Source organism: Ascaphus truei, chromosome 2, assembly GCF_040206685.1.
Source record: "Ascaphus truei isolate aAscTru1 chromosome 2, aAscTru1.hap1, whole genome shotgun sequence".
NCBI classification, from domain to species: domain Eukaryota; kingdom Metazoa; phylum Chordata; class Amphibia; order Anura; family Ascaphidae; genus Ascaphus; species Ascaphus truei.
The window spans coordinates 161,289,715-161,311,385 of NC_134484.1; the positions used below are offsets into that span (position 1 = coordinate 161,289,715).

Here is a 21,671-nt window from a genome sequence, read left to right on the forward strand (position 1 = left end):
GGGGTTAATCCCCACTGATCTCGGATCACCTGCACCTGCGACCCAACTCCACCCCCGTCTACCATTGGGCGGCTGCTTCCTAGTGGGCAGTACTCCCTATACCTGCCTGCAGCTCATTGGTCTAACCTCCTTTATTAGCTCAGCCAGCTCTCTGGCAAATTGGCTGAGCATAAGATTTCATTGCGTACCAAGTGCTTACTGCAATCCCTACCTCCGTTTCTTGTATCTTGTATCCGCAGTTCTTGTTTCGTTCCTTGTCTGACCTTGGCTTGTACCTGGCCCCGACCATCTCCGCTCCTGACCACGGCAAGTACTTACGATGATCAACACCTTTCCAACTCCTGACCACGGCTAGTACCTATGATGATCCGTACCTCTCCAATCCCGACCCGGCTAACGACGACCAATCTGCACTCCGGACGTGCTCACGCGGCTGGAGGTCGGTTTATTCAATCCACGCGGTCACATCCTGATTGTGGTGAGCACTCCATTACAGTATGCTCAGCACCACAAACATGGATCCCGCTGAGGTGGGGCGAGTCTTGAGCACGCACGCCAACATGTTCGCCAAGTTAGAAAAATATCTTGAGCAAAATAATCAACGCATGGAGCTGCTGCAGACAATTCAATCTATCACGGACCAGATACAACGTTCTTCTCTCCACTCTGTGCCTTCCATGGCAGCAGTTTCTGTCCCCTGCCCCTGTGTCCATGACCACAGCCTCCTAACCACGTCTACCCCAATCATTATGACGGTGATCCCCATGGTTGTCGCGGTTTCCTGAACCAATGTGTCATTCAATTCTAATTAATGCCTTCCCGTTTTATGTCTCAGAGATCTAAGGTGGCATATATAATTTCTTTACTAATTGACGAAGCCCTGGCCTGGGCCTCACCTGTCTGGGAGCTGAGGTCAGATATCACCAATGACATCTCACACTTCACAAAGGAGTTCCGCAGGGTCTTCGACACGCCTGGACGCAAGGTAACTGCTACTTCATCCCTCTTGCATATCTCCCAAGGTACCCGTCACGTGGCCCGGTACGCCCTCAAGTTCCGCACCATAGCCTCAGAGACCAGACGGAATGATGAGGCACTGATGGCCACCTTCTCGCAAAGTCTCTCCGAGAACCTGAAGGACGTACTAACTGCACAAGAGCGCCGCACCGATCTCGAGGAGCTCGTCGCTCTATGCATCCGGGTAGACCAGCAATTACAGGAAAGGAGAGCCAGGAGAACCAGTCACAGGCAAAGTATTCAAAAACTCCACTGTTTCTACACAGGGATTGCTAACCCGTCCCTGCCGGACACAGAGGAACCCATGCAACTCGGTGGCAATAAGCTCTCCTCCGGCGAGAAACAGCACAGACGCAATGCCGGACTCTGCCTGTACTGTGTTAACACCGGACACCAGGCACTTACTTGCCCACACAAGTCGGGAAATGTCAAGTCCCAGTGAGATATGGAATATAGCTGAAGCGCTCAAATGCAGGTATATCTCAAAATGATAATAAGCCAGACCACTGTACCAGGGTACTAACAATTGATATAGTACCTATTGTGTCATATAATGGGTACTATCCTCCTGAAGACAGGTGGTGTGTGGTGCAACCCACTCACCATCAGTCTCATTGGCAGGTTCCCCTGAAAAATATACAAGTACTCACATCCTGGTAGGGCAGGCAGGCAGGCTGTGCAGCTACTCAATGCAATACAGGGAAAAGGGAGACCAAAAAGCGCACCAGCTCAAACGGAGCAGGAAGAACCCAGGACAAAAAAATTATTAAAAGGGCACTTTAATGTGGCAAAAGACCCATCCAATGCATTTCGAACGTCGCAGCGTTCTTTTTCAAGGATAAAACACAATGTGATAACATCCATTATATACCCTCTTACCTGTGGGCTGTTTCGCGCCAAAAATCAGAACCTGATGACGTCACATTGTGTTTTATCCTTGAAAAAGAATGCTGCGACGTTCGAAATGCATTGGATGGGTCTTTTGCCACATTAAAGTCCCAGTGAGAGCCAGGAAAATCACTCTGGGACTTTTTCTACCAAAAAGATGCCAACTAGGATTCTAGTCCCCGTTACGCTAACCGGTAATACATTCCATACCACAGCACAAGCATTTCTGGATTCTGGATCAGAGGGTAATTTCATCGATCAGGGGTTCGCTGAGCAGAACAAAATTCTCCTGGCACACAAGAAGCATCCAGTTGGACTGGAGGCCATCGATGGCAGGCCTCTACAACTGGCATTTATTTTCCTTCAAACCACTCCCTTCCAATTGCAGACAGGAGAGGGCGACGCACTGACACGGGCGACGCACTGCAGAAAAAGGGGGCTACCCACAGGCGCCCTGCCGCCAGACACAGGAGTACCTCCAGGTTCTGGCTTTGGCCCCACCCCCACGTCCCACCCATGAGGACACGGGTGATGCACCACGCCGCGTCACAAGGAGCACACGAGGGGTTAATCCCCACTGATCTTGGATCACCTGCGACCTAACTCCGTCCCCATATGGGCGGCTGCTTCCTAGTGGGCAGTACTCCCTATACCTGCCTGCAACTCATTGGTCTAACCTCCTATATATACTCAGCCAGCTCTCTGGCAAATTGGCTGAGCGTAAGATTGGCTGCAATCGCTGCCTCCGTGTCTTGTACCTTGTATCCGCAGTTCTTGTTTCGTTCCTTGTCTGACCTTGGCTTGTACCTGACCCCGACCATCTCCTCTCCTGACCACGGCAAGTACTTATGACAATCCACACCTCTCCAACCCCTAATCACGGCAAGTACCTTTGACGATACGTACCTCTCCAATCCCGAACCGGCTAACAATGACCAATCTGCACTCCAGACACGCAGCTGGAGGTCGGTTTATTCAATCCCCACCTTGGCCTGGTGGTAATGTCCTGTTTGGGGTGAACACTGAGTTACAGGAAAACAGAGGATGAGGGCTTGTCCACAGGAACAGGCACTCACAGGGTCCAGGAAAATATGGGATAGAATACCGTGCTCAGACAGGGGCTGGGAGTAACTAACTGGGACAGGTGCAACCAATTACCAAGTTCATGAAGAGGATTGCTAGAAACCAAGATGGCTAAAGCAGCCAAGTAAGGGCAAGTTCCAGCAAAACCATTGACTGCAACCCTTACAATTATTCATTAAACTGTAATAGTGCCATTTGGGCACTGTCACATGGAAACTCCTATTGACTTCCAATGGAGACAATTAAATAATTATCCACTTAGGCCTCGATTATACCAAGAGCTGCAGGGCGGCAGCGCTATTCTGTGACGTCACCCTGCGCTGCCGCCGAGCGGCATCTTAATTATGCCATGGAGAAAGGTGAGAAGAGTAGCAGTGGAGGCTTGGAGGTGTGGCGGAGGCGTGGCCATGATCAGTTCGCCCTCATTGGCTGAATTGCTCACGTGACGCAACCGTCGCCCGCCAATAACAAAATCCTCTGTCTCCTCTCCAATCGTCCGCCATGCAGCTCCAGGTGGCGTGAACGCTGCTACTGGTATATTTACTTGAATTGGATTAATGTCTTTTGTTTTTTGAGCTGCGTGGCGTCGTGCCATGCGATGCCACCAGCGTTTTCTGGTATAATCACGGCCTTAGTAGCATTGTGCTATTGTCTTAAAATTTGGTTCATATTTGTGATTTAACAGGTAGTAAAAAATACTGGGTACCGGGTACCTGGGGATAAAAGAAAAATTACCGGGTAGGTCTGTGGGCGGTGGAAGAGTGACGTAAGGACAGGGCAGCGTCGACAGAGGAGGACAGCAAGTGGAGGAAGAAGAAGAGGACATTAGAGGCAGAGGAGGAGGACGACAGCGGGTGGTGGAGGGAGAGGAGCAGCCTGCAGAGACGGGCAGCAGCTGGCGGTGGAGGGAGAGGAGGACGGCAGCTGATGGCGGAGGAAGAAGAGGACCATTTGAGCGGAGCAGGAGCGGAACAGGAGGACAGCCCGGGTGGAGCAAAGTGTGCTGTTTTTGCCACTTTTTTCACACAAAAGACAAAACCTTAGTGTTTGTAGTAAAGAAAGGATTTCTCTTTTCACTCTTGTTTGATGCGCCTTTGAACTGAGATATGAGTTTATCTTTACTCTTCCCCCTACAATTCAGAACTCTGTAACATACATCCAGGAGACTGGGTCTATCCATTAATGTTTCAGTGAAGTACTTTCTACTTCCTCCTTCCCTTTAGTCTTCCTCACCTGCTTCTTGTTCAAGAATATATTTGTATCTTTAATATTCATCTCTTGAGGTTTTTTCATTTATTTAAGGCCTTTATATGCAATTATTGTTACAAAATCGGTCTCTGGGATCTTTGCTTTAAGGATGCGACAAGGTGCTCTACCAATGCAGCCAATATACAGTACATGCTAAGTGATGTTATATAAAATAAATTCTTTCTTATATAGCCAGAAACCAACCTCGCACTGATGAGACCCAAAAGGTCGAAACAGCTGTCTGTGAGTAGGTTTACTGGCTGGGCAATTTTTAACCTAGGCTGTGCTGAAAAACTGATATACTGCAGGCATAAGCTTATAGGGGTCCATATTAAAATGGATAAGAAGTAAAGAGTGACACACTGTGAGTGCTCATTTTCATGTCATTACCTATAATACCTGGCTGCAGTGGAAGCATTATTTGCTAAGTGATAATGATGAAAGACAGGGTATCCGACCTGCCTGACACATGCAAATGTACCCACAAGTGGTCATTTTATTTACAGTCATTAATTAAACAAATCTACATTTTCTTTACATCCTTTATGTATCTAGCCAGCCTTGTGGATTCTTCTGGGCGTATCCTAATCCCTGGAATTTATGATGATGTAGCTCCCCTTACAGAAGAAGAGACGAAATTGTATGACAACATAGAATTTGACTTGGAGGAACATAAAAACAATAGTGGTGTGAACAGGTTTTTGCAAAGCACAAAGGTAAAATAGTTTCTAGAAAAACAGATATGGTGGGCACACATTTCTTGTTTTTTCACCATGCAATGATTTCTTGTTTTTATTTATGCAACACCTCTTCCCCCGGCCAACAGAAGAGGGGCAACACCAAGGTGTCCCAAATGTCTGTAAGGTGTTGTATTAAAGTGCAGATGATGCTCAGTGGCTCGTATTACCTTATCTCTCAGGGTGCTGACATCTGTGCAGGCTGGTGTGGTGAGAAAATAAGTAGGAGGGCACCAGGAACTTTTCTTAAACTTTATTATGAACAGTCCAACCCAACCTCTTTGTTGGAATGTTCAGGCAACATTCTCAAAGAGTCACAAACCTTTCCTTTGCTGTCACCTTCATGGCAATATACTTGCCTTTGCAAATGGCCACTTCCACCTCTACTAGGACTAGTTGGCAGGGCACCCTCATGCTTGAGACTGCTATCCCCTATCCCCGTAACATAGCTTATTGCTGCCCTCTTCTGGGACCGCTGGGAACCTATCCCTCTGGCAGCCATGGAATTGATATTCTAAGGTCCTATCACTGAAGAACCTATAGTGGAGTGCCTTGCCATTCCCTTTTGTGGGTAGGACATGCCTGAGGGTCATATAGGGGGACCTTATAATAGGTTGTGACATTTCCTTATCTGGGAAATAACAAAGAGGCTTCTACCATAAGTACCTACTAAAACACTGTATACATATTTACATGGGAGACCCCCTCCTCGTGTTCCTCCTGGGATCTGAGGGTGGAGTTCTTCTCCCCACCTATATATGAACTTCCTCCCCCCTCTCCTCCCACCCTCCCATCCAGATCCCTGTCTCTCTGGGCAGAAGAGGGGCGGGGTTAGCCTATGGTATTTGCTTAAGCACAAATATTTTGTATGAGAGAGGAATATATGCAAGGACAGAAATAACTCCTACTTTACTGTACTTTCTTTGTCACATTCGATGTAGCATTGGGTATTGTTGTCTTGTACTTTACTTTCTCCCGTATGTTCTATTTCAGGATCCCTCTAGTACCTTCCCTAGCCTCTCACTGCTTTTAATTCATATTTGTAACAAGGACTGTCTCTAATACTGCATGTACAGATGTAACCAGGCTAGGTATCCTTGTACATAAAACAAAAGCCGTACTCGTGATTTGTAAATCAAAGTAGTACAGATTTGAAATAAAAAACCTCCATACCCCCTAGTACAGGGGCCTGCAACCTCTCAAGGAAGAAGAGCCATTTCATAAAAAAAGTATTTCTCCAAAATATTCCAAGAGCTGCAACACATGCATGAATATTACACCCCCACAAACACATACATATACTGTACACACACTAATAGGTATATACTGTATAAGCATTAACATAAGACAAAATATGTGGGGGAATAAAATGCATCTCACAATAATAAGTCCCTTTTATTTTTATTTTTTCATTGTTCTGTCAAAACAGTGTCATTTACAAATACCCAATACATACACTACCCTCCCCAAAAATCACCTACATGACCCCCCCAATACACATACACGAACCCCCTCCCAAATACACACACACTATCCCCCCAATAAAAACACACATAATATATACATACACATACACACATTTACATTGTGCCTCTCTCCCTCACTCTCCTGCCTTTTGCTGCGGAGGGGGTGGGCGGCTCTCTGCAGGTCACCGACATCCAACTGGTGCCTCTCTCCCTCGCTGTGGGGGGTGGGGTGGAGGGAGCGCTGGTTGTGCCTCTTGTTGTTGCCAGACCCGACGTCTCTCCAGCTGCTTGCCTGCCTCACTCCTGTATTGCCCAACACCTGGCTCTGTTATGTCGGCTTGTGCCGGAAGTTGCGACACGCATGCACTGGCATGAGAGCCTTATGTGGGACAGTACAGGACAGTGGCAGGCACGCAGCTGGGGAGACGCCAGGTCCTGCGGCAACAAGAGGCCTGACCTACGCCGGCCGTGCACCCCCCACATCCACTACCAGTATAGTGAGGGAGAGATACAGCAGGTGGGGCTCGGCAACTTGTAGAGAGCCGCAAGTAGGAGCGGAAAGAGCCACACGTGGCTCGGGAGCCGCAGGTTGCCAACCCCTGCCCTAGTACCACCACACATTTTGATTACTTCACTTGTGTTAATGGCTGTCCCAATGTATTAAGCATATATGTGGGCATCCAATTTACCATATTTCCTATATCATAGAAAAAAGAAATTCTGGGCACTTTTAGGTACTCATTTCATAAATGCGTACTTAATACATATTGCATAAATACATTTAGCAGACTGTATATTATGGATAACCACCACTTCTTCATGAAAGTGCAGCCTATTCCTTTTTTTATATTAATAATCATAAAATCGAATTTGTGAATATTTATGAATTTGATGGCGACTCAGAAATCATCAGGAAACACTTGTTGCGGGAAAAGATAGTACCGGTTAATGTGCTCATTTTTTATATGTAGGAAAAAGTACTTTTGCATCTTTGGCGATACCCCAGCCTTTCTATCCATGGAATTGAAGGGGGTTTTTATGGAAGTGGATCAAAAACAGTAATTCCCTCAAAAGTAATTGGGAAATTCTCCATTCGACAAGTTCCAAACATGGACTTTACAGTGGTAGAAAAACAGGTAACCGGCTTTGACTTATTTTTTATCCGTACATGTTATTTTGAATAAGCTTGTACATCATTTATTTCCTTTGTTATTGCACTGTTCATATACAAGCACTGGGGCATGGAGTTTTTAAAATTGGTTCATCATATACAGTAGAGGCAACGTTTATTCTAACATTTGCCGTAAACTAGCCGGGTTACATTCTGGGTATGTGCTGGGTATGTGCTGGGTATGTTCTGGGCTAGTTTGAGGCACGTTTAAGGCATTTCTGCATTGACTAACGACCCATAGGATTAACACAGCAGGGATCCATGGCAGTCCAATTCAGTTTGAATGGGACTGCCAGGGACCCCCCGCTGTTAATCTGATAGGCCATTAATCAATGCAGAAATGCTGGGGCTAGTTTAAGGAAAGTTTAAGGCATGTATTCAGAATGTACCTGGGTGTACCTGGGTCTTTTGGGGAATTGCCACTGGTTTTTGTTAGAATAATCGCTGCCTCTACTGTAGTTTAGTGTATAGTTGTATTATTCTGGGAGAAAAAATAGACCATTTTAAAGGTACTGTTGTATAAAGTTTTGACATAGCCACATACCAGTATATGTGCTTTTAAAAAAGCCCAAGCAGATCCAATTCTCAGACTTAGTGCATATCTCAGTCATATAATGGAAAGGAATTAATGTTCTATAAAGGTAATATCTTATAAAAAATATAATGTCTAGGCATTGAGCTCATGAAGGTCTGAAACTTAAATCCATATTGTAAAGTAGTCTAATTTAATATGAACACATATGAAGGAATAAGTATGTATGACATCTCATTATAAGAAAAAAGAGGATAGAGAAAGTACAGATGCAAACAAATGTGGGACTTTTAGGCATTTTCTGTGTAGTTTATATCAATGCTTATTCTAGTCCGCAATTGTTAGAGGGATCAGTAGCCATATTTCTCAAATCACAAATGACCACTGACACCTCATGATGCCTGTAAATTATTCTGGGTAGTAAATTATGGGCTAATCATAAATACGCAGTGATTTAAAGCCTGTATCATCTCAATCACTTGATTAGATTTTATCTGAAAAAAGTATGTATGTACAAAGTAAAGTCAGATAACATTTTCAGGGCTCATTATAAATGGTCACTACTGTGATTGTCTTTCAGAGCTTCTTCATAATTAGTTACGCATTGCTATTTTACAAAAATTTATTTCCTCATTCTTTCTTTTTATGTACATATCGTCCTACAAAAATCGGTATATCCGTGTGTGTATATGTATATCAGTGCTTTATCTGTAAAAAAAAAAAAAAAAATGCAGACCAGTGTCCACTGGGCCGTGGCTACCACCTCTAACCCTCCCCCTTCCCCCCTACGCTCCCAGTGTTGGTGACCTTTCGAGACTTCCCCCCCCTATCTTATCCCTCACCTCTCTCTCTCCCCCCCCACACTTGCTCACCTCTTCCTTTCCCACCTCTTATTTTCCCACACCCACAACTCTTTCTTTCCCACACCCACACCTCTCTCCCCAATACACATAAGCCCCCTCAATATACATAATAACTCCCCTTCCACAATACACACAGCCCCCTCCCCCAATACACATAATTAAGGTGACCATTTTTGTCCCGGCAAAAAGCACTTTCCAACTGCACATGCGCAATTGGCACTTGCGGACTGCGCATGCGCGATCAGCACTTGCAGACCGCTCGTGCGCGATCAGAGTTTGCCGATCGCTTCATGAGCATGCGCCTCACTGACCGGCACTTGACGACCGTGCATGCTCGATCGGCGTTTGGAGAGAGAGGAGAGAGAGGAGAGAGAGGAGAGAGAGGAGAGAGAGGAGACAGACGAGACAGACAGACAGGCCATTCAGGCCTGATTTTGTCAAGTCCACGTACAGTAACATTGGATTAACACTCCCCTTCGACACAAAAAAAGCAATGGACACTAGTTCTAAAGGCTAGGTGCTCGCCCGGTAAATATTTATCAATACTCTAGAGGTGATGAAGATAAACAAATAAAGATAGAAACCTTGACACCTGCTTTAGCTAAATTCGCAATTTCTCTGAAATATATACATTTATGCCGGCTACATTTACAAAAATGCACCTGGACTGTTGAGAGACAAAAAGAGAAAGAGAATGTATGGTGAATGTTGTAAGTTTCAGAAAATACATATGTAACAGCCTTTACTGTTTCTGGCACCAAGGCAAGCTGCATGCCCGCAACCGCCCCAGGGGAGCATGATTTCAGATCTAACCCCCCATAGCGATATTCCTCCGGCGCCTGGCGGTTGTGGCACACACTTTCTCCGGAGCAAGGGCTTTTTACCTTTCCAGCCTCGGCTCCAAAGATAGTGAGTGGTGCCACATCTTTGTGTGTATATATCTATATAACTGAACACGTATGTTTGCTGTGCTTATGGGCAATCTGATTGGTCCGTTGGTCTGTCACTCAGCCTCTGGCCAATCAGATTGGTCCGTGGCCCGGCCCCGGCCCCACACGCCTCTCATGGCCTGCGTGGCTCTATGACGTCAACCAACTGCCACTCTCCTCTTCTCCTCATTCGCAGCTCACCTCCCGCCGGCTCCCCACCCACAGCTCACCTTCCCCCTTGGCGCGCCTTCCCCCCTCTCGGTGTCCGTCACTCTCCCCCGTCAGCCGGACAGGCCCCGCCCCTTCCCTGCTGCAAGGTTCCCGCCCATTTCCAAACCGGCAGCTCGCGTTCACAGGTGGAGAGAGGGGGCGCGTGCGCAGCCCTCCCCGGACGGGAGGAGGTAGAGCAGAGAAGGGCTACGCGCGCGACATTCGGACTGGCCAATCGGAGAAGCGTGGGAGGGAGGAGCGGTGCTGTGAGTCCTGTCAGAGGGAAGGGAGCTTTGTGGTCCGTACCTTTTGTCATATTTATCACAGCCTGTTATGGGTGGAAAGATAAGCAGCAGGGCAGAAATAAAAGGTTTATCTATGGCAGCTAATCTCTTCAATCAGTGGTGCTGCGCTCTGCTCAACAGTCGTTGCTAAGTAATGAAGGCCAGCTTCACTTATCAGTGTCATAATGTTTCACTGACTATTCAGACAAGAATAGAGGGGAGGGGGCTTTGTGGTCCTGTAAGAGGGGAGGGGGCTTTGTGTGTGTGTGTGTGTGTGGGGGGGAGACACTGTGTGGGGGGGAGACACTGTGTGGGGGTGGAGACACTGTGTGTGTGGGTGGGGGACCCTGTGTGTGTGGGGGGGACCCTATGTGTGTGGGGGCGGGACACTGTGTGTGTGGGGGTGGGACACTGTGTCTGTGGGGGTGGGACACTGTGTGTGTGGGGGTGGGACACTGTGTGTGTGTGGAACACTGTAAGGGGAACCAGAGATGCGCAAGGGGGGGGATGCACAAAGAGAGAGAGGGGGGAACGGGGAGCGGAGAAACAGACAGGGGGAATGGAGAGAGAGGAGGGAGCGGGAAATGTTACTCCCGGGCAACGCTGGGTCTCTCAGCTAGTACCGAATATATATATATATAATTTATTTTTATTTTTCTCAGTAAAAAAGCAAACTCTGAAAAAAGTACTCACATTTGCACATCTCTTCTCAGGATAGTTGATTTAAAAAAATAAAAAAGCTGAGAGAGGGGGGAACGGGGAGCGGAGAAACAGACAGGGGGAGTGGAGAGAGAGGAGAAGCGCGGGAGGGAGGAGCGGTGCTGTGAGTCCTGTCAGAGGGGAGGGGGCTTTGTGGTCCGTACCTTTTGTCATATTTATCACAGCCTGTTATGGGTGGAAAGATAAGCAGCAGGGCAGAAATAAAAGGTTTATCTATGGCAGCTAATCTCTTCAATCAGTGGTGCTGCGCTCTGCTCAACAGTCGTTGCTAAGTAATGAAGGCCAGCTTCACTTATCAGCGTCATAATGTTTCACTGACTATTCAGACAAGAATAGAGGGGGGGGGGGCTTTGTGGTCCTGTAAGAGGGGAGGGGGCTTTGTGTGTGTGTGGGGGAGACACTGTGTGGGGGGGAGACACTGTGTGGGGGGGAAGACACTGTGTGGGGGGGAGACACTGTGTGGGGGGGAGACACTGTGTGGGGGGGAGACACTGTGTGGGGGGCAGACACTGTGTGTGTGGGTGGGGGACCCTGTGTGTGTGGGGGGGACCCTGTGTGTGTGGGGGCGGGACACTGTGTGTGTGGGGGCGGGACACTGTGTGTGTGGGGGGGCACTGTGTGTGTGTGGGTGGGACACTGTGTGTGTGTGTAACACTGTAAGGGGGACCGGAGCTGCGCAAGGGGGGGGACACACAAAGAGAGAGAGGGGGGAACGGGGAGCGGAGAAACAGACAGGGGGAGTGGAGAGAGAGGAGGGAGCGGGAAATTTTACTCCCGGGCAACGCTGGGTCTCTCAGCTAGTACCGAATATATATATATATATATATATATATATATATATATATATATATATATATATAATTTATTTTTATTTTTCTCAGTAAAAAAGCAAACTCTGAAAAAAATACTCACATTTGCACATCTCTTCTCAGGATAGTTGATTTAAAAAATAAAAAAGCTGTGTGTGCTGTGCACGCGCATAGTAAGTGAAACTTCTTTGTGTGTTGTCAGCAACATATAAAGTAACAATAATATTATTACTGCTTAGAACATGAGTAAATTTGATTGGCGGGGTAATGTTTATTGGGCTGTGTTCGGCGCATCACTGGGGTGTGTGTGTCAGTCAGTGTGCGTGCGTTTGTGCGTCAGTCAGTGTGTGTCAGTCAGTGTGTGTATGTAAGTGGCACTCAGTGTGTGTGTGTATGTGTGTCAGTGCGTGCGTGTGTCAGTCAGTGTGCGTGCGTATGTGTGTCAGTCAGTGTGTGCATGTATGTGTGTCAGTCAGTGTGTGTGTGTGTGTGTGTGTGTGTCAGTCAGTGTGTGTGTGTATGTGTGTCAGTGTGTGTGTGTATGTGTCAGTCTATGTGTGTGTCTGTCAATGTGTGTATGTGTGTGTCTGTCAAGGTGTGTATGTGTGTGTCTGTCAGTATATGTGTGTCTCTCTTTCTGTGTCCTGCCCCCTCTCTCCTGACTCCCCCACCCCCGGCCGAGCTGCGGACCCACGGGGGCTCTGTCTGAGTCTCCTGACTCTCTCTTCCTCCCTCTCCCCCCCCCGGGAGACGAGGCAACACCGACAGGGCACGTCACTGGCATATGCTGACAGCGCAGCGGGTGTGTGGGGGGAATTGGCGGCTATTAGGAGCGGCGCCGGCAGTGATATCGTCCCAGTTACCCTCCATGATCCCGTGGCTCCTCTCCTCCTCCGGCCCCGGCGGCGCACAGGGAAGGGGAAGCGGAGGTAGAGAAGAGGGAGGAGAGAGGCTGAGCAGCGGCTCCTCCTCTCACAGCCGGAGGACTTGCGGGGCTTCCGCCATCTTACTACACCCACACCCGTAGTACCGGAAGCTCTGCGCCAGCCATCTTGGTATACCCATTGCTGCGGACGTGTGGGGGTAACGGCGGGCCGCATCAGGCGTATGGGGGGGGGGGGGTGGGAGGGTTTTCCAGGACGTCACTTCCGTTTCACATTTCGTCTCCATCTCTCCAGTTTTACCCCATCAGAATAGGTGCCACTAAAGAAGTTTCACTTCAAAAGTTAATTCCATTCCATAGTTGAACTACATTCCAGTTTGCAAGGTAATCCATGTACCTTTGATATATTTTAATCATACACACTTTCCTTGTAGGTGGTGAAATATCTTGAAGAAGAGTTTGCAAAACGAAACAGCCCGAACAAACTTAAAGTGTCAATGCCAATCGGAGCACTGCCTTGGGTCGCTAACATTAATGATCTTCAATATGAAGCAGCTAGAAATGCAATCATTAAAGGTTTGTTTATATATGACATTATTTTATATGCACACTGAAAACACATTCAGCTGGAGTCAAAATTAGAGAGATGTGAGGATGTCTTAAAAATTGAGAAGGCAGGTACCATATTGTCTTGCAAATACTGTATATACCTGGAATCTACCTTAGAAAGTGACTAATGCGACCCAGTGTTACTGGCAAATAGCGCCAGGGTGTCTTATCTTTACATTAGCTGGCTAACATCGCTTCAGCCATATGCATATGAAGACCCCAACAGATCTTGTTTGTGCATATAGTTAGCTTTGTGGATTTCCGGTAAAGTAAGGGAAGCTAATATCCGTTAACTATTTAGGTAATGCGATGTTAGTTGCCCCGATATAACAGAGCTTTGTGGCTCTGCCCCATGGTGTGTGCCCTATTTATAGTCTCGCTGATGTAAGCAGTTAGGGCAAAAATATTTTACAAAATAAGAGGAATTAAGAGAAATTGCAATGCGCATTTTTGCAAATGTTGCAGAAAATGTTATGAAAAAGCGGCACATTCCGTCTGGTGGACCTCAACAAAAATGTTACTAGTTATTTCTAAGCATATTACATAACACTAGAGTAAAACACACATTTTTATCATCTGGAATTCCTTATAAAAATGGCAGTCATTTGAATTGGGTATAAGGTACCTTAAGGCTTAGCACTGCTCAGTAAATATTGGCCTGAATGTATAAAAGTTCAACTCCACTGACTAAACGCCGCACTAACATGCATTCATTTTCGTGAACGAATTTTTAGTGGCAACATAACACACCTGTGCTTGCAAACACATCCAGCGGCGGTGTGTAAATAACTGGCTTTCAGGATGCGGTAGATATTTACAAACTCAAATGTCACAAAGAAAACAGCCAGTTTTGCCACCTTCACAAATCTCTGCGAAAAAATGAGCACTTGTTTGTTCATTATGAATAATCAGAATGGGAGATGTAATATACATGACATCCCAGCAGCCATTCACTGCAATGAGCGTTAACAATCTCTGACTGCTACTGAAGTTTAGTTCATATTTTAACCCTTTTACAGCTGAACCTGATTATTCATGAGCATATTTTGTTTCCAGTATTCGGTGTCACACCAGACATGATTCGGGACGGTTCAACAATCCCAATAGCCAGCACGTTCAAGACTTTAACAAAAAAGAGCGTTATGATGCTCCCAATTGGTGGAGCCGATGCTGGGGAACACTCACAAAATGAGAAATTAAGCAGGTGAGAATTTACTTGAGTCCCATTACTATTACTATTGCGCCTGGTAAAAAGAAAACTACAAAAAAATTATGGATCTTATTACTGCAATTTTAAGCTGGGATTCATCAATATTGTGGTAATAATTTACTGTGTGCAATATTCGGGCCAAAATCACGTTGCGGGAATTAACGCAACCGTTAATGCATGAATTACCGCATCGCGATCACTGTAATACTATTTCTATCAAAGGCTTCTGTAATAACATTAACCTTATTGGCTAGTGAAGCATTACTAACCGCTAAGGTAACCAAGGGGTTAACCCTTTGTACCCCCACCCCCCTGGGAGGCCTAACCACCCTCCCCAGGTCAACTATTTCCATCACTCACTCCCCTACCCAGCTCTCCCGAACAAACCTACTTGCCCTCTAGACTAATAGCCCTATTAGCTAAATAGTACTTTTGGGCACTCCACAAATTACCTGTACATCACTACATTCAAAATAAAATAAAATTTGTTACCATAAACCCAATGTAACGTTGTTGACTGCAACCAACTCAGGGCAGAGGTAGGGAGTGATACAGAGGTAGGGAGGGATGCAGGGGTAGTCAGCTCCAGTACAGGGGGCAAAGCAGATGGCAGGCAAGGATAGTCAGAAACAAGCAGAAGTCCAAACACAGGCAACAACATGAACAAAGGCAGGTACAGGGTACTTTGTACAAGCAAAGACAGGGAGCAACTGCCTCCTATTTAAAGCCCAGGAGCAGCTGCTGGCAATTGTGGGCCAGAGAGTGTCTGACTTCCTGCCAGCAGCCATCTTAGAGGGGGCAAGATAGTGACCTGGTCTGTCGGTCATCTTGGTATACTTACTGCACCCTTATACCCTTTAAATGTCATTGTGGGTACCTAGGCCCTCTCAATGGGAGCTTAGAAAGCCACGTTGGCAATCAATGGTAAGCTATAATAAAAAAAGATTAATATTAAAATACATTACTTACCCCCTTTACTACTTTAGTGGCTAGGTAATCAAGGGGTTAACCCATCCCGCAACCCACCCCCAAAGGCAGATTTCACACCACCCTGGGGCCCAATCACCTAACCCTATTCCCCAATCAATAATGGGCAATAGCTCTATTAGCCAAATGTGGCCATTGAAAAGCATTTAAAACAAACACACAAATACATTAAAAAAAAAAAAACCTATTTAAAAATTAGCCATTAAATCTATTGATTGCCACTGTGGCTGCATAGATTCTCAATGGGGCCTAGATAGCAACAATGGAAATCAACTTGACAAAAAATAAAAACATTTTGAGTACTTACCACAGCTAGGATGAAGGCTGTCGTCGTCCTCCTCTACATGGCTGAAGCCACCAGCAAGCAATCCACAAAAAAAATGCCCAAATTTCATAAAAAATAATAATCAATTCAAAACTTGATGGGTTTAAAAAAAAAAACCCCATAAAAATACAACAGCCATACAAAATAATCAAATGCATTATGGCAACAAGAAAAAATAAACACAAAAATCATAAAAAATAATCAGGGGCCCAATGCCCCCCAACCCCCAAAAATGAAAAGGAATCCAAATTCCTTTGCGATACTAGAGGTCCTGAGATCTTGCAAGGTTTTTTTTGTTTTTTTTTACATTTGACAGAACAAACAGCATGCAGTCAATCAAATGTGGGTTGTTGAACGCATGATTTTCAAGATCTATTAAATCAGAGGTGCTCAAAACCTAAGGGCTAACAGACCAGGTCTTCCACATTACTCTTTAACACATGCAGATGTAGCTACCGTTATTGCTCCCGCTTTTGTGTTGTAGCAGGACCAGGACTGCCAGAAGGTTTCCCAGGGCCCAGGACTTGAGTTTCCAATGGGAGGTGTGTGTGTGTGTGTGTGTGTGTGTGTGTGTGTGTGTGTGTGTGTGTGTGTGTGTATAAATCAAGAAGACACAGCAAGCATGAAAATAAATATGAAATTGGAAATAGAAATACAGATAAGGAAGGCACAAGTAAACACGAAAGAAAAAAAAGGCTTTAAATGTTCTTGGCAAGAATCTATGTATGAGAAAGTCCTTAAATGATTCTCCTATATGGTAGAGGGTCTTCCTACCTCCTCCAACAAATTTTGTGGCGGCACAGAAAAGAACCTTCTATGGTGAAGTATGTCTTTATAATGTCTTTATAACATATAAATAAACACAATAGAAACTCTGAAATGGACACTCACAATTGTGTCTATGTAAGTAAGCATATGTAGATCCCCTGTCCCGGGTCCCAATCTCGGTACACCTCCACCCGTCCTCGGCTCCCTTTTCCACGAGCCCTCGGCCTCAGATCTTCCGGATAGTGTCCTGGTGATGTCACTGGGGACTATGGATGCTCCGGCTGGCCAATAAAAGTGTTATTCAGATTGTTCACCTGCTTCATCAGGGGTAAAGTGATGTGTGATCCCTTATAGTATATATATATATATATGGTGTTGGGGAGCTTTAATGTGATATGCCCACACCTGTGTTGGATCATTTAAAATAGCAGACCCTCCAGACAATCATTATCTGCTGGTTACACACACTTAGTAATACACAAATACAAATGATACAAATAAACAATAATAGACACAAAACAGTTACGCCTAAACGAATACAAATTACTGTATATCCTATAATAAAAGTATGGACAGCATGATAAGGAAGACAAACAAACATATGTAACCCTGCTTCCTCCCCCCCCCCCCACCAGACTCTTCGGTGGTGTCTAGGGTACATGGGGCTGATTACATGCGGTGTGGTGCGTACCTGTGAGGAACAGGAGGGCCTGAGCTTCCCGCGGTGTTGTGGGGGAGCCAGGACCGGGCTTCTGGGGTGATAGCCTCCATGATCTCTTAGTGGTGCAGCGCCTCCATCTTCTATACTCCAAGGGTAATGGGACAGGACCGGTATAGAAGAACCCCTCAGGTCCCAGGGTTATACTCTCCAAATCACACACAGTCTTTACGGGTGCAGAACAGTCTCTTTATTTGACAGAGCAACAATATCCCAACGATAAGGCTTCCAGCAGCCGCAACACAATCGCCAGGACGAGGTACACACCGCTCACCTCCTCTCCTTCCCTCCAAGTCACTCTTCCGACAGGATGGTCTGAGCTAGGGCTTCAATACCCCGTGGCCCACCTCCGAGGTTAGCCTCGAGGTGGGTCTTGAATTCTCCCCCCCATCACCCCTGGCAGTGGGGTGAGGGCATTGGTCCACCAGTCTATGATTCTATCAGCTCTACTTATAGACGCTGATCATTTCAGTTCCTCTCGCTCTCATCCGGCACGCTGCGCCGGGGAGCCCGCAGCCTCCTGATACTCCTCGGCACGTTCCGCAGGATTCGTGGCTTACGGCATAATACTCAGCAACTCTAGACTCTCGATATCACTGTTCACTCGAACTCTTCCTAAGCTACTCTCTCTTCCGAAGGACCATCAAAAGAGAGGAACACAGCACAAAAGCACAGAAGAAGAACAACCCCAAACTCACCGGAGTTGGCTGCTAAATATAGAGCTAGCCCCTCCCCTCAGGGTGTCAGCAGAGCCTCCCCTCTTGCTCACGCCTGCAGCAGAGTCCAGGCCTGCGTCTACCACTCAGGTTAGGGCTATGAAGGGGGAAAACCCATGATGATTACTGGCGCCTGATCTTAACAGGACTTATCACAGTAGAAGGAAGATAGGTATAGCCTGAGCTGTTTACAGGGGGCTACACATATAACTCTCAGAAAAACAAATAAATTAAACTAATTTAACTTATAGCAAGATAAAATATAGTACTGTATCCTAAAATCCATAACTTAACCAAGTTAAAATCAGTAATGCATGCATTCGATACTAGAAATACTTGAAATATTAATATAAATAATTGGAAATTAATAAAAATGAATGTGGATATGGAGGGATGGAGGACTAGCTCTAGAATCAAATAAAAACATAGTGAATTGAAAAAATGGGTGCCCTATTTGTATAGGGCACTACCTCTAAAAGAGTTTAGGGATTGGTTAAAAATCTGTATGAAACCTATAGAAATGCTGCAAGGTCAATATCAATGTTAAGACCTTTAGGGACCAAGGTCTTCATTTTGTGTATCCAAAATGTTTTGCTGCGACGTACTGTAGATGTTTGACTATCACCCTTAGGTTTGTCTAGGTTAACTACCTCTATACCTGTAATCTTCAGACCCTTGCTATATATATATATAGCCCTTTTATCATGCCCCCCCCCTAAATGAGATTGGGGGTACACTACTCTCGGCTACTTTCAGGTGGTTTTGGTGCTGTGACCTGCTGGCAACAGGAGGGCTGAGGGCTCCGCGGTGGTGTGGGAAGAGCCAGGATAGGGAACAGGAGGGACAAATTACCTTGATATCTCTTGATGGTGCTCAGCGCCTCCAGCCAGTGAGGATCCCCTATAGATCTTCAGAGGATGGACCCCCACTGACACTCCTTCAGCCAGAGTCAGGATCTCTCTCTCCCTCTCTCTCTCCCCCTCCCTCTCCCTCTCTCTCTCCCCCTCCCTCTCTCTCTCTCCCTCCCCCTCTCTCTCTCCCTCCCCCTCCCCCTCTCCCTCTCTCTCCCCCTCCCTCTCTCTCTCTCCCTCCCCCTCCCCCTCTCTCTCCCTCCCCCTCCCCCTCTCTCTCCCTCCCCCTCCCCCTCTCTCTCCCTCTCCCTCCCCCTCTCCCTCCCTCTCTCTCCCTCTCTCTCCCTCTCTCTCCCTCTCTCTCCCTCTCTCTCCCTCTCCCTCCCTCTCCCTCCCTCTCCCTCCCTCTCCCTCCCTCTCCCTCTCCCTCCCTCTCCCTCTCCCTCTCCCTCTCCCTCTCCCTCTCCCTCTCCATGGCTAGTTATACGTAGCGCTTTACACAGACATTTTTGCAGACACAGTCCCTGCCCCGTGGAGCTAACAATCTATGTTTATTGTGCCTGAGGCACAGGGAGATAAAGTGACTTGCCCAAGGTCACAAGGAGCCGACACTGGGAATTGAACCAGCTTCCCCTGCTTCAAACTCTGCGCCAGTGCCAGTAAAGGAGAATGCATCCATATGGTACCTTATTTTATATTCTAAACAAGTTGTAGCATAAAATGAAACGCAATACAGTTATTATACCAAAGTCTCCTGGCTAGAAAATCTGGACTGTCTTTTCCTCCAGTTTTACAAAGAAAAGGTCCAATTTCAAACCCAGTGTAGTTTCCCCCCCCCCTAAGTTTTGCCCCAGTTTTCCAGCTGGGAGACTTTCATCAACCGTCCCATACTGTTTTGATTAAATAGTTGCAGCAAAATCAATGAGCATTGTCACTATTCTCACTTCCTTCCTGTTTTCTATAGGTCTAACTATATTCAGGGGACTAAAATGTTTGCAACCTTTTTCCTGGAGCTGTCGAAACTGCATGAGAATTTGCTAGCAAAAACAAATCCCAAGATATCGAAAATCTCCCAACTCCTTGGAAGTTGAATAATGCGATTGCTGTGAGGCATTCTGTTTGATGTCTGGAAAACGAAGTATTAATGCTACTAATGATGTTTTATCAATTGAAACTAACAATTGAACTAAAAAATATGAAAACTTATCAAACTTTAGTTCATTCAATACATGCTATTGCCATATATAATGCTGTAAAGAGAAAGGGGGATAAGAGACGTTGCTGGCTCCTGGTCACTGACAGTGACGTGAAGCTGCTCTCACCAGTCATTCTTTTACTTTCTCGCTGTACAAAGTAAGAGCTGGATATCTTCTTGCGGCACTATTCTAATCATATATGGCACCAGACATTGTTAACATGATAAACTGTTTTATTTGCAGTTTGCAAACGCATAATGTTTCAGGGACCTCCCTTCCTCGGGTGCAATATTTACATAAGTCTGTGACAAAGTGAATAAACTTATATACCCTGTTCCTGTCTGGTTTTTTTGGCGCCAATTGTTCATTGATTGGCTTCACTCAAGACACCTACCTCATGATTGTGACGTAATTACCTAGAGTGTATGCATCTATGAAAGTCATTTTTTGTGTAATACATTTTCTATACTTTATTTTCATATACACTTTTATATAAATGGGACTAATTGCCTTTCTCTTATCTAGGTATATTAGTATGTGTAGTTTGAAACAATGTAATACATTAACCAATTGACACATGATTAGACACATTTGTATGCATTCTAATATATGACAGCTTTGAGTAGATAGCTGGAACAAGATTCATCAACAGTAGCTTATATTTGAAGAGAGCATATAAATAGCCATTTAAATATATCTTAATCTTTTATACGTTATTTGTATATGCTGTAGCAGGTCTACTTAAATATTAGGTTAGAACTATAATAAGCAACAGAGAAGCCCAATTCTACATCCAATATGACAAAAATACACAGTTGCTTGTTGTATACATTTGCCACGCTCAGTGTCACGGGAATGTCACAGGTGCTCACCACAAACCGGACTGGACCACGAGGCCGAGGTGGGGATACAGGTAAACCACCGCCCTACAGCATGAGGGCGGCTCCAGTAAGCAGAATAGTTGTGGATAGCCTGGGTCAGGGTAGGAGAGTGTCGGATCGCAGAGTAGTCGAAGTCCAATGCCAGGGTCGAGGAGAGGAGAAGATAGAAGTCCGATAAGCGAGCCAGGGTTTAAGGGTGCCAGAAGTCAGGAGTCCGGATACAGAGCAGGATCTATAACAAGGAGACAGGAACAGACTGCGAAGTGGCTTGTAGCAAGCACAACCAAAGACTGACTATGCTCAGCAATCGGCTCAGGGCTGATTGCACTATATACAGAGAGGAGCCAGTAAGAAACTACCAGCAGTGAGGTCAGACGTACGTAGAGCGCTGGTAGGCTGAGGCTGGCTGTAGGGCAGGTGACTGGGTGGGTGGGTGGATGACAGTGACTGGGTGACAGTGACTGGGTGGGTGACAGTGACTGGTGGGTGACTGGGTGGGTGACTTACCTTGACCGGGTGGGTGCTGGTGCTGCTTCCTTCTTCCTTGCCCCCAGTCGCTTCCCCCCCTGC

General features: G+C 46.1%; 1 protein-coding gene across 4 annotated transcripts in view; it reads left to right on the forward strand.

Moving 5' to 3' along the window:
- LOC142486943 (beta-Ala-His dipeptidase-like) overlaps nt 1-20,548 on the forward strand; it is an 87,224-nt gene extending 66,676 nt beyond the window's left edge. For all 4 annotated transcript variants that reach the window (XM_075585477.1, XM_075585481.1, XM_075585478.1 and 1 more), the window contains exons 8-12: nt 4,792-4,952; nt 7,411-7,575; nt 13,275-13,416; nt 14,506-14,653; nt 19,989-20,548. In XM_075585477.1, the coding sequence (XP_075441592.1) occupies nt 4,792-4,952; nt 7,411-7,575; nt 13,275-13,416; nt 14,506-14,653; nt 19,989-20,115 (743 nt within the window). In that variant the 3' untranslated portion in view covers nt 20,116-20,548. The remainder of the gene's footprint in view (nt 1-4,791; nt 4,953-7,410; nt 7,576-13,274; nt 13,417-14,505; nt 14,654-19,988) is intronic.
- The last annotated feature ends 1,123 nt before the right edge of the window (nt 20,549-21,671 follow it).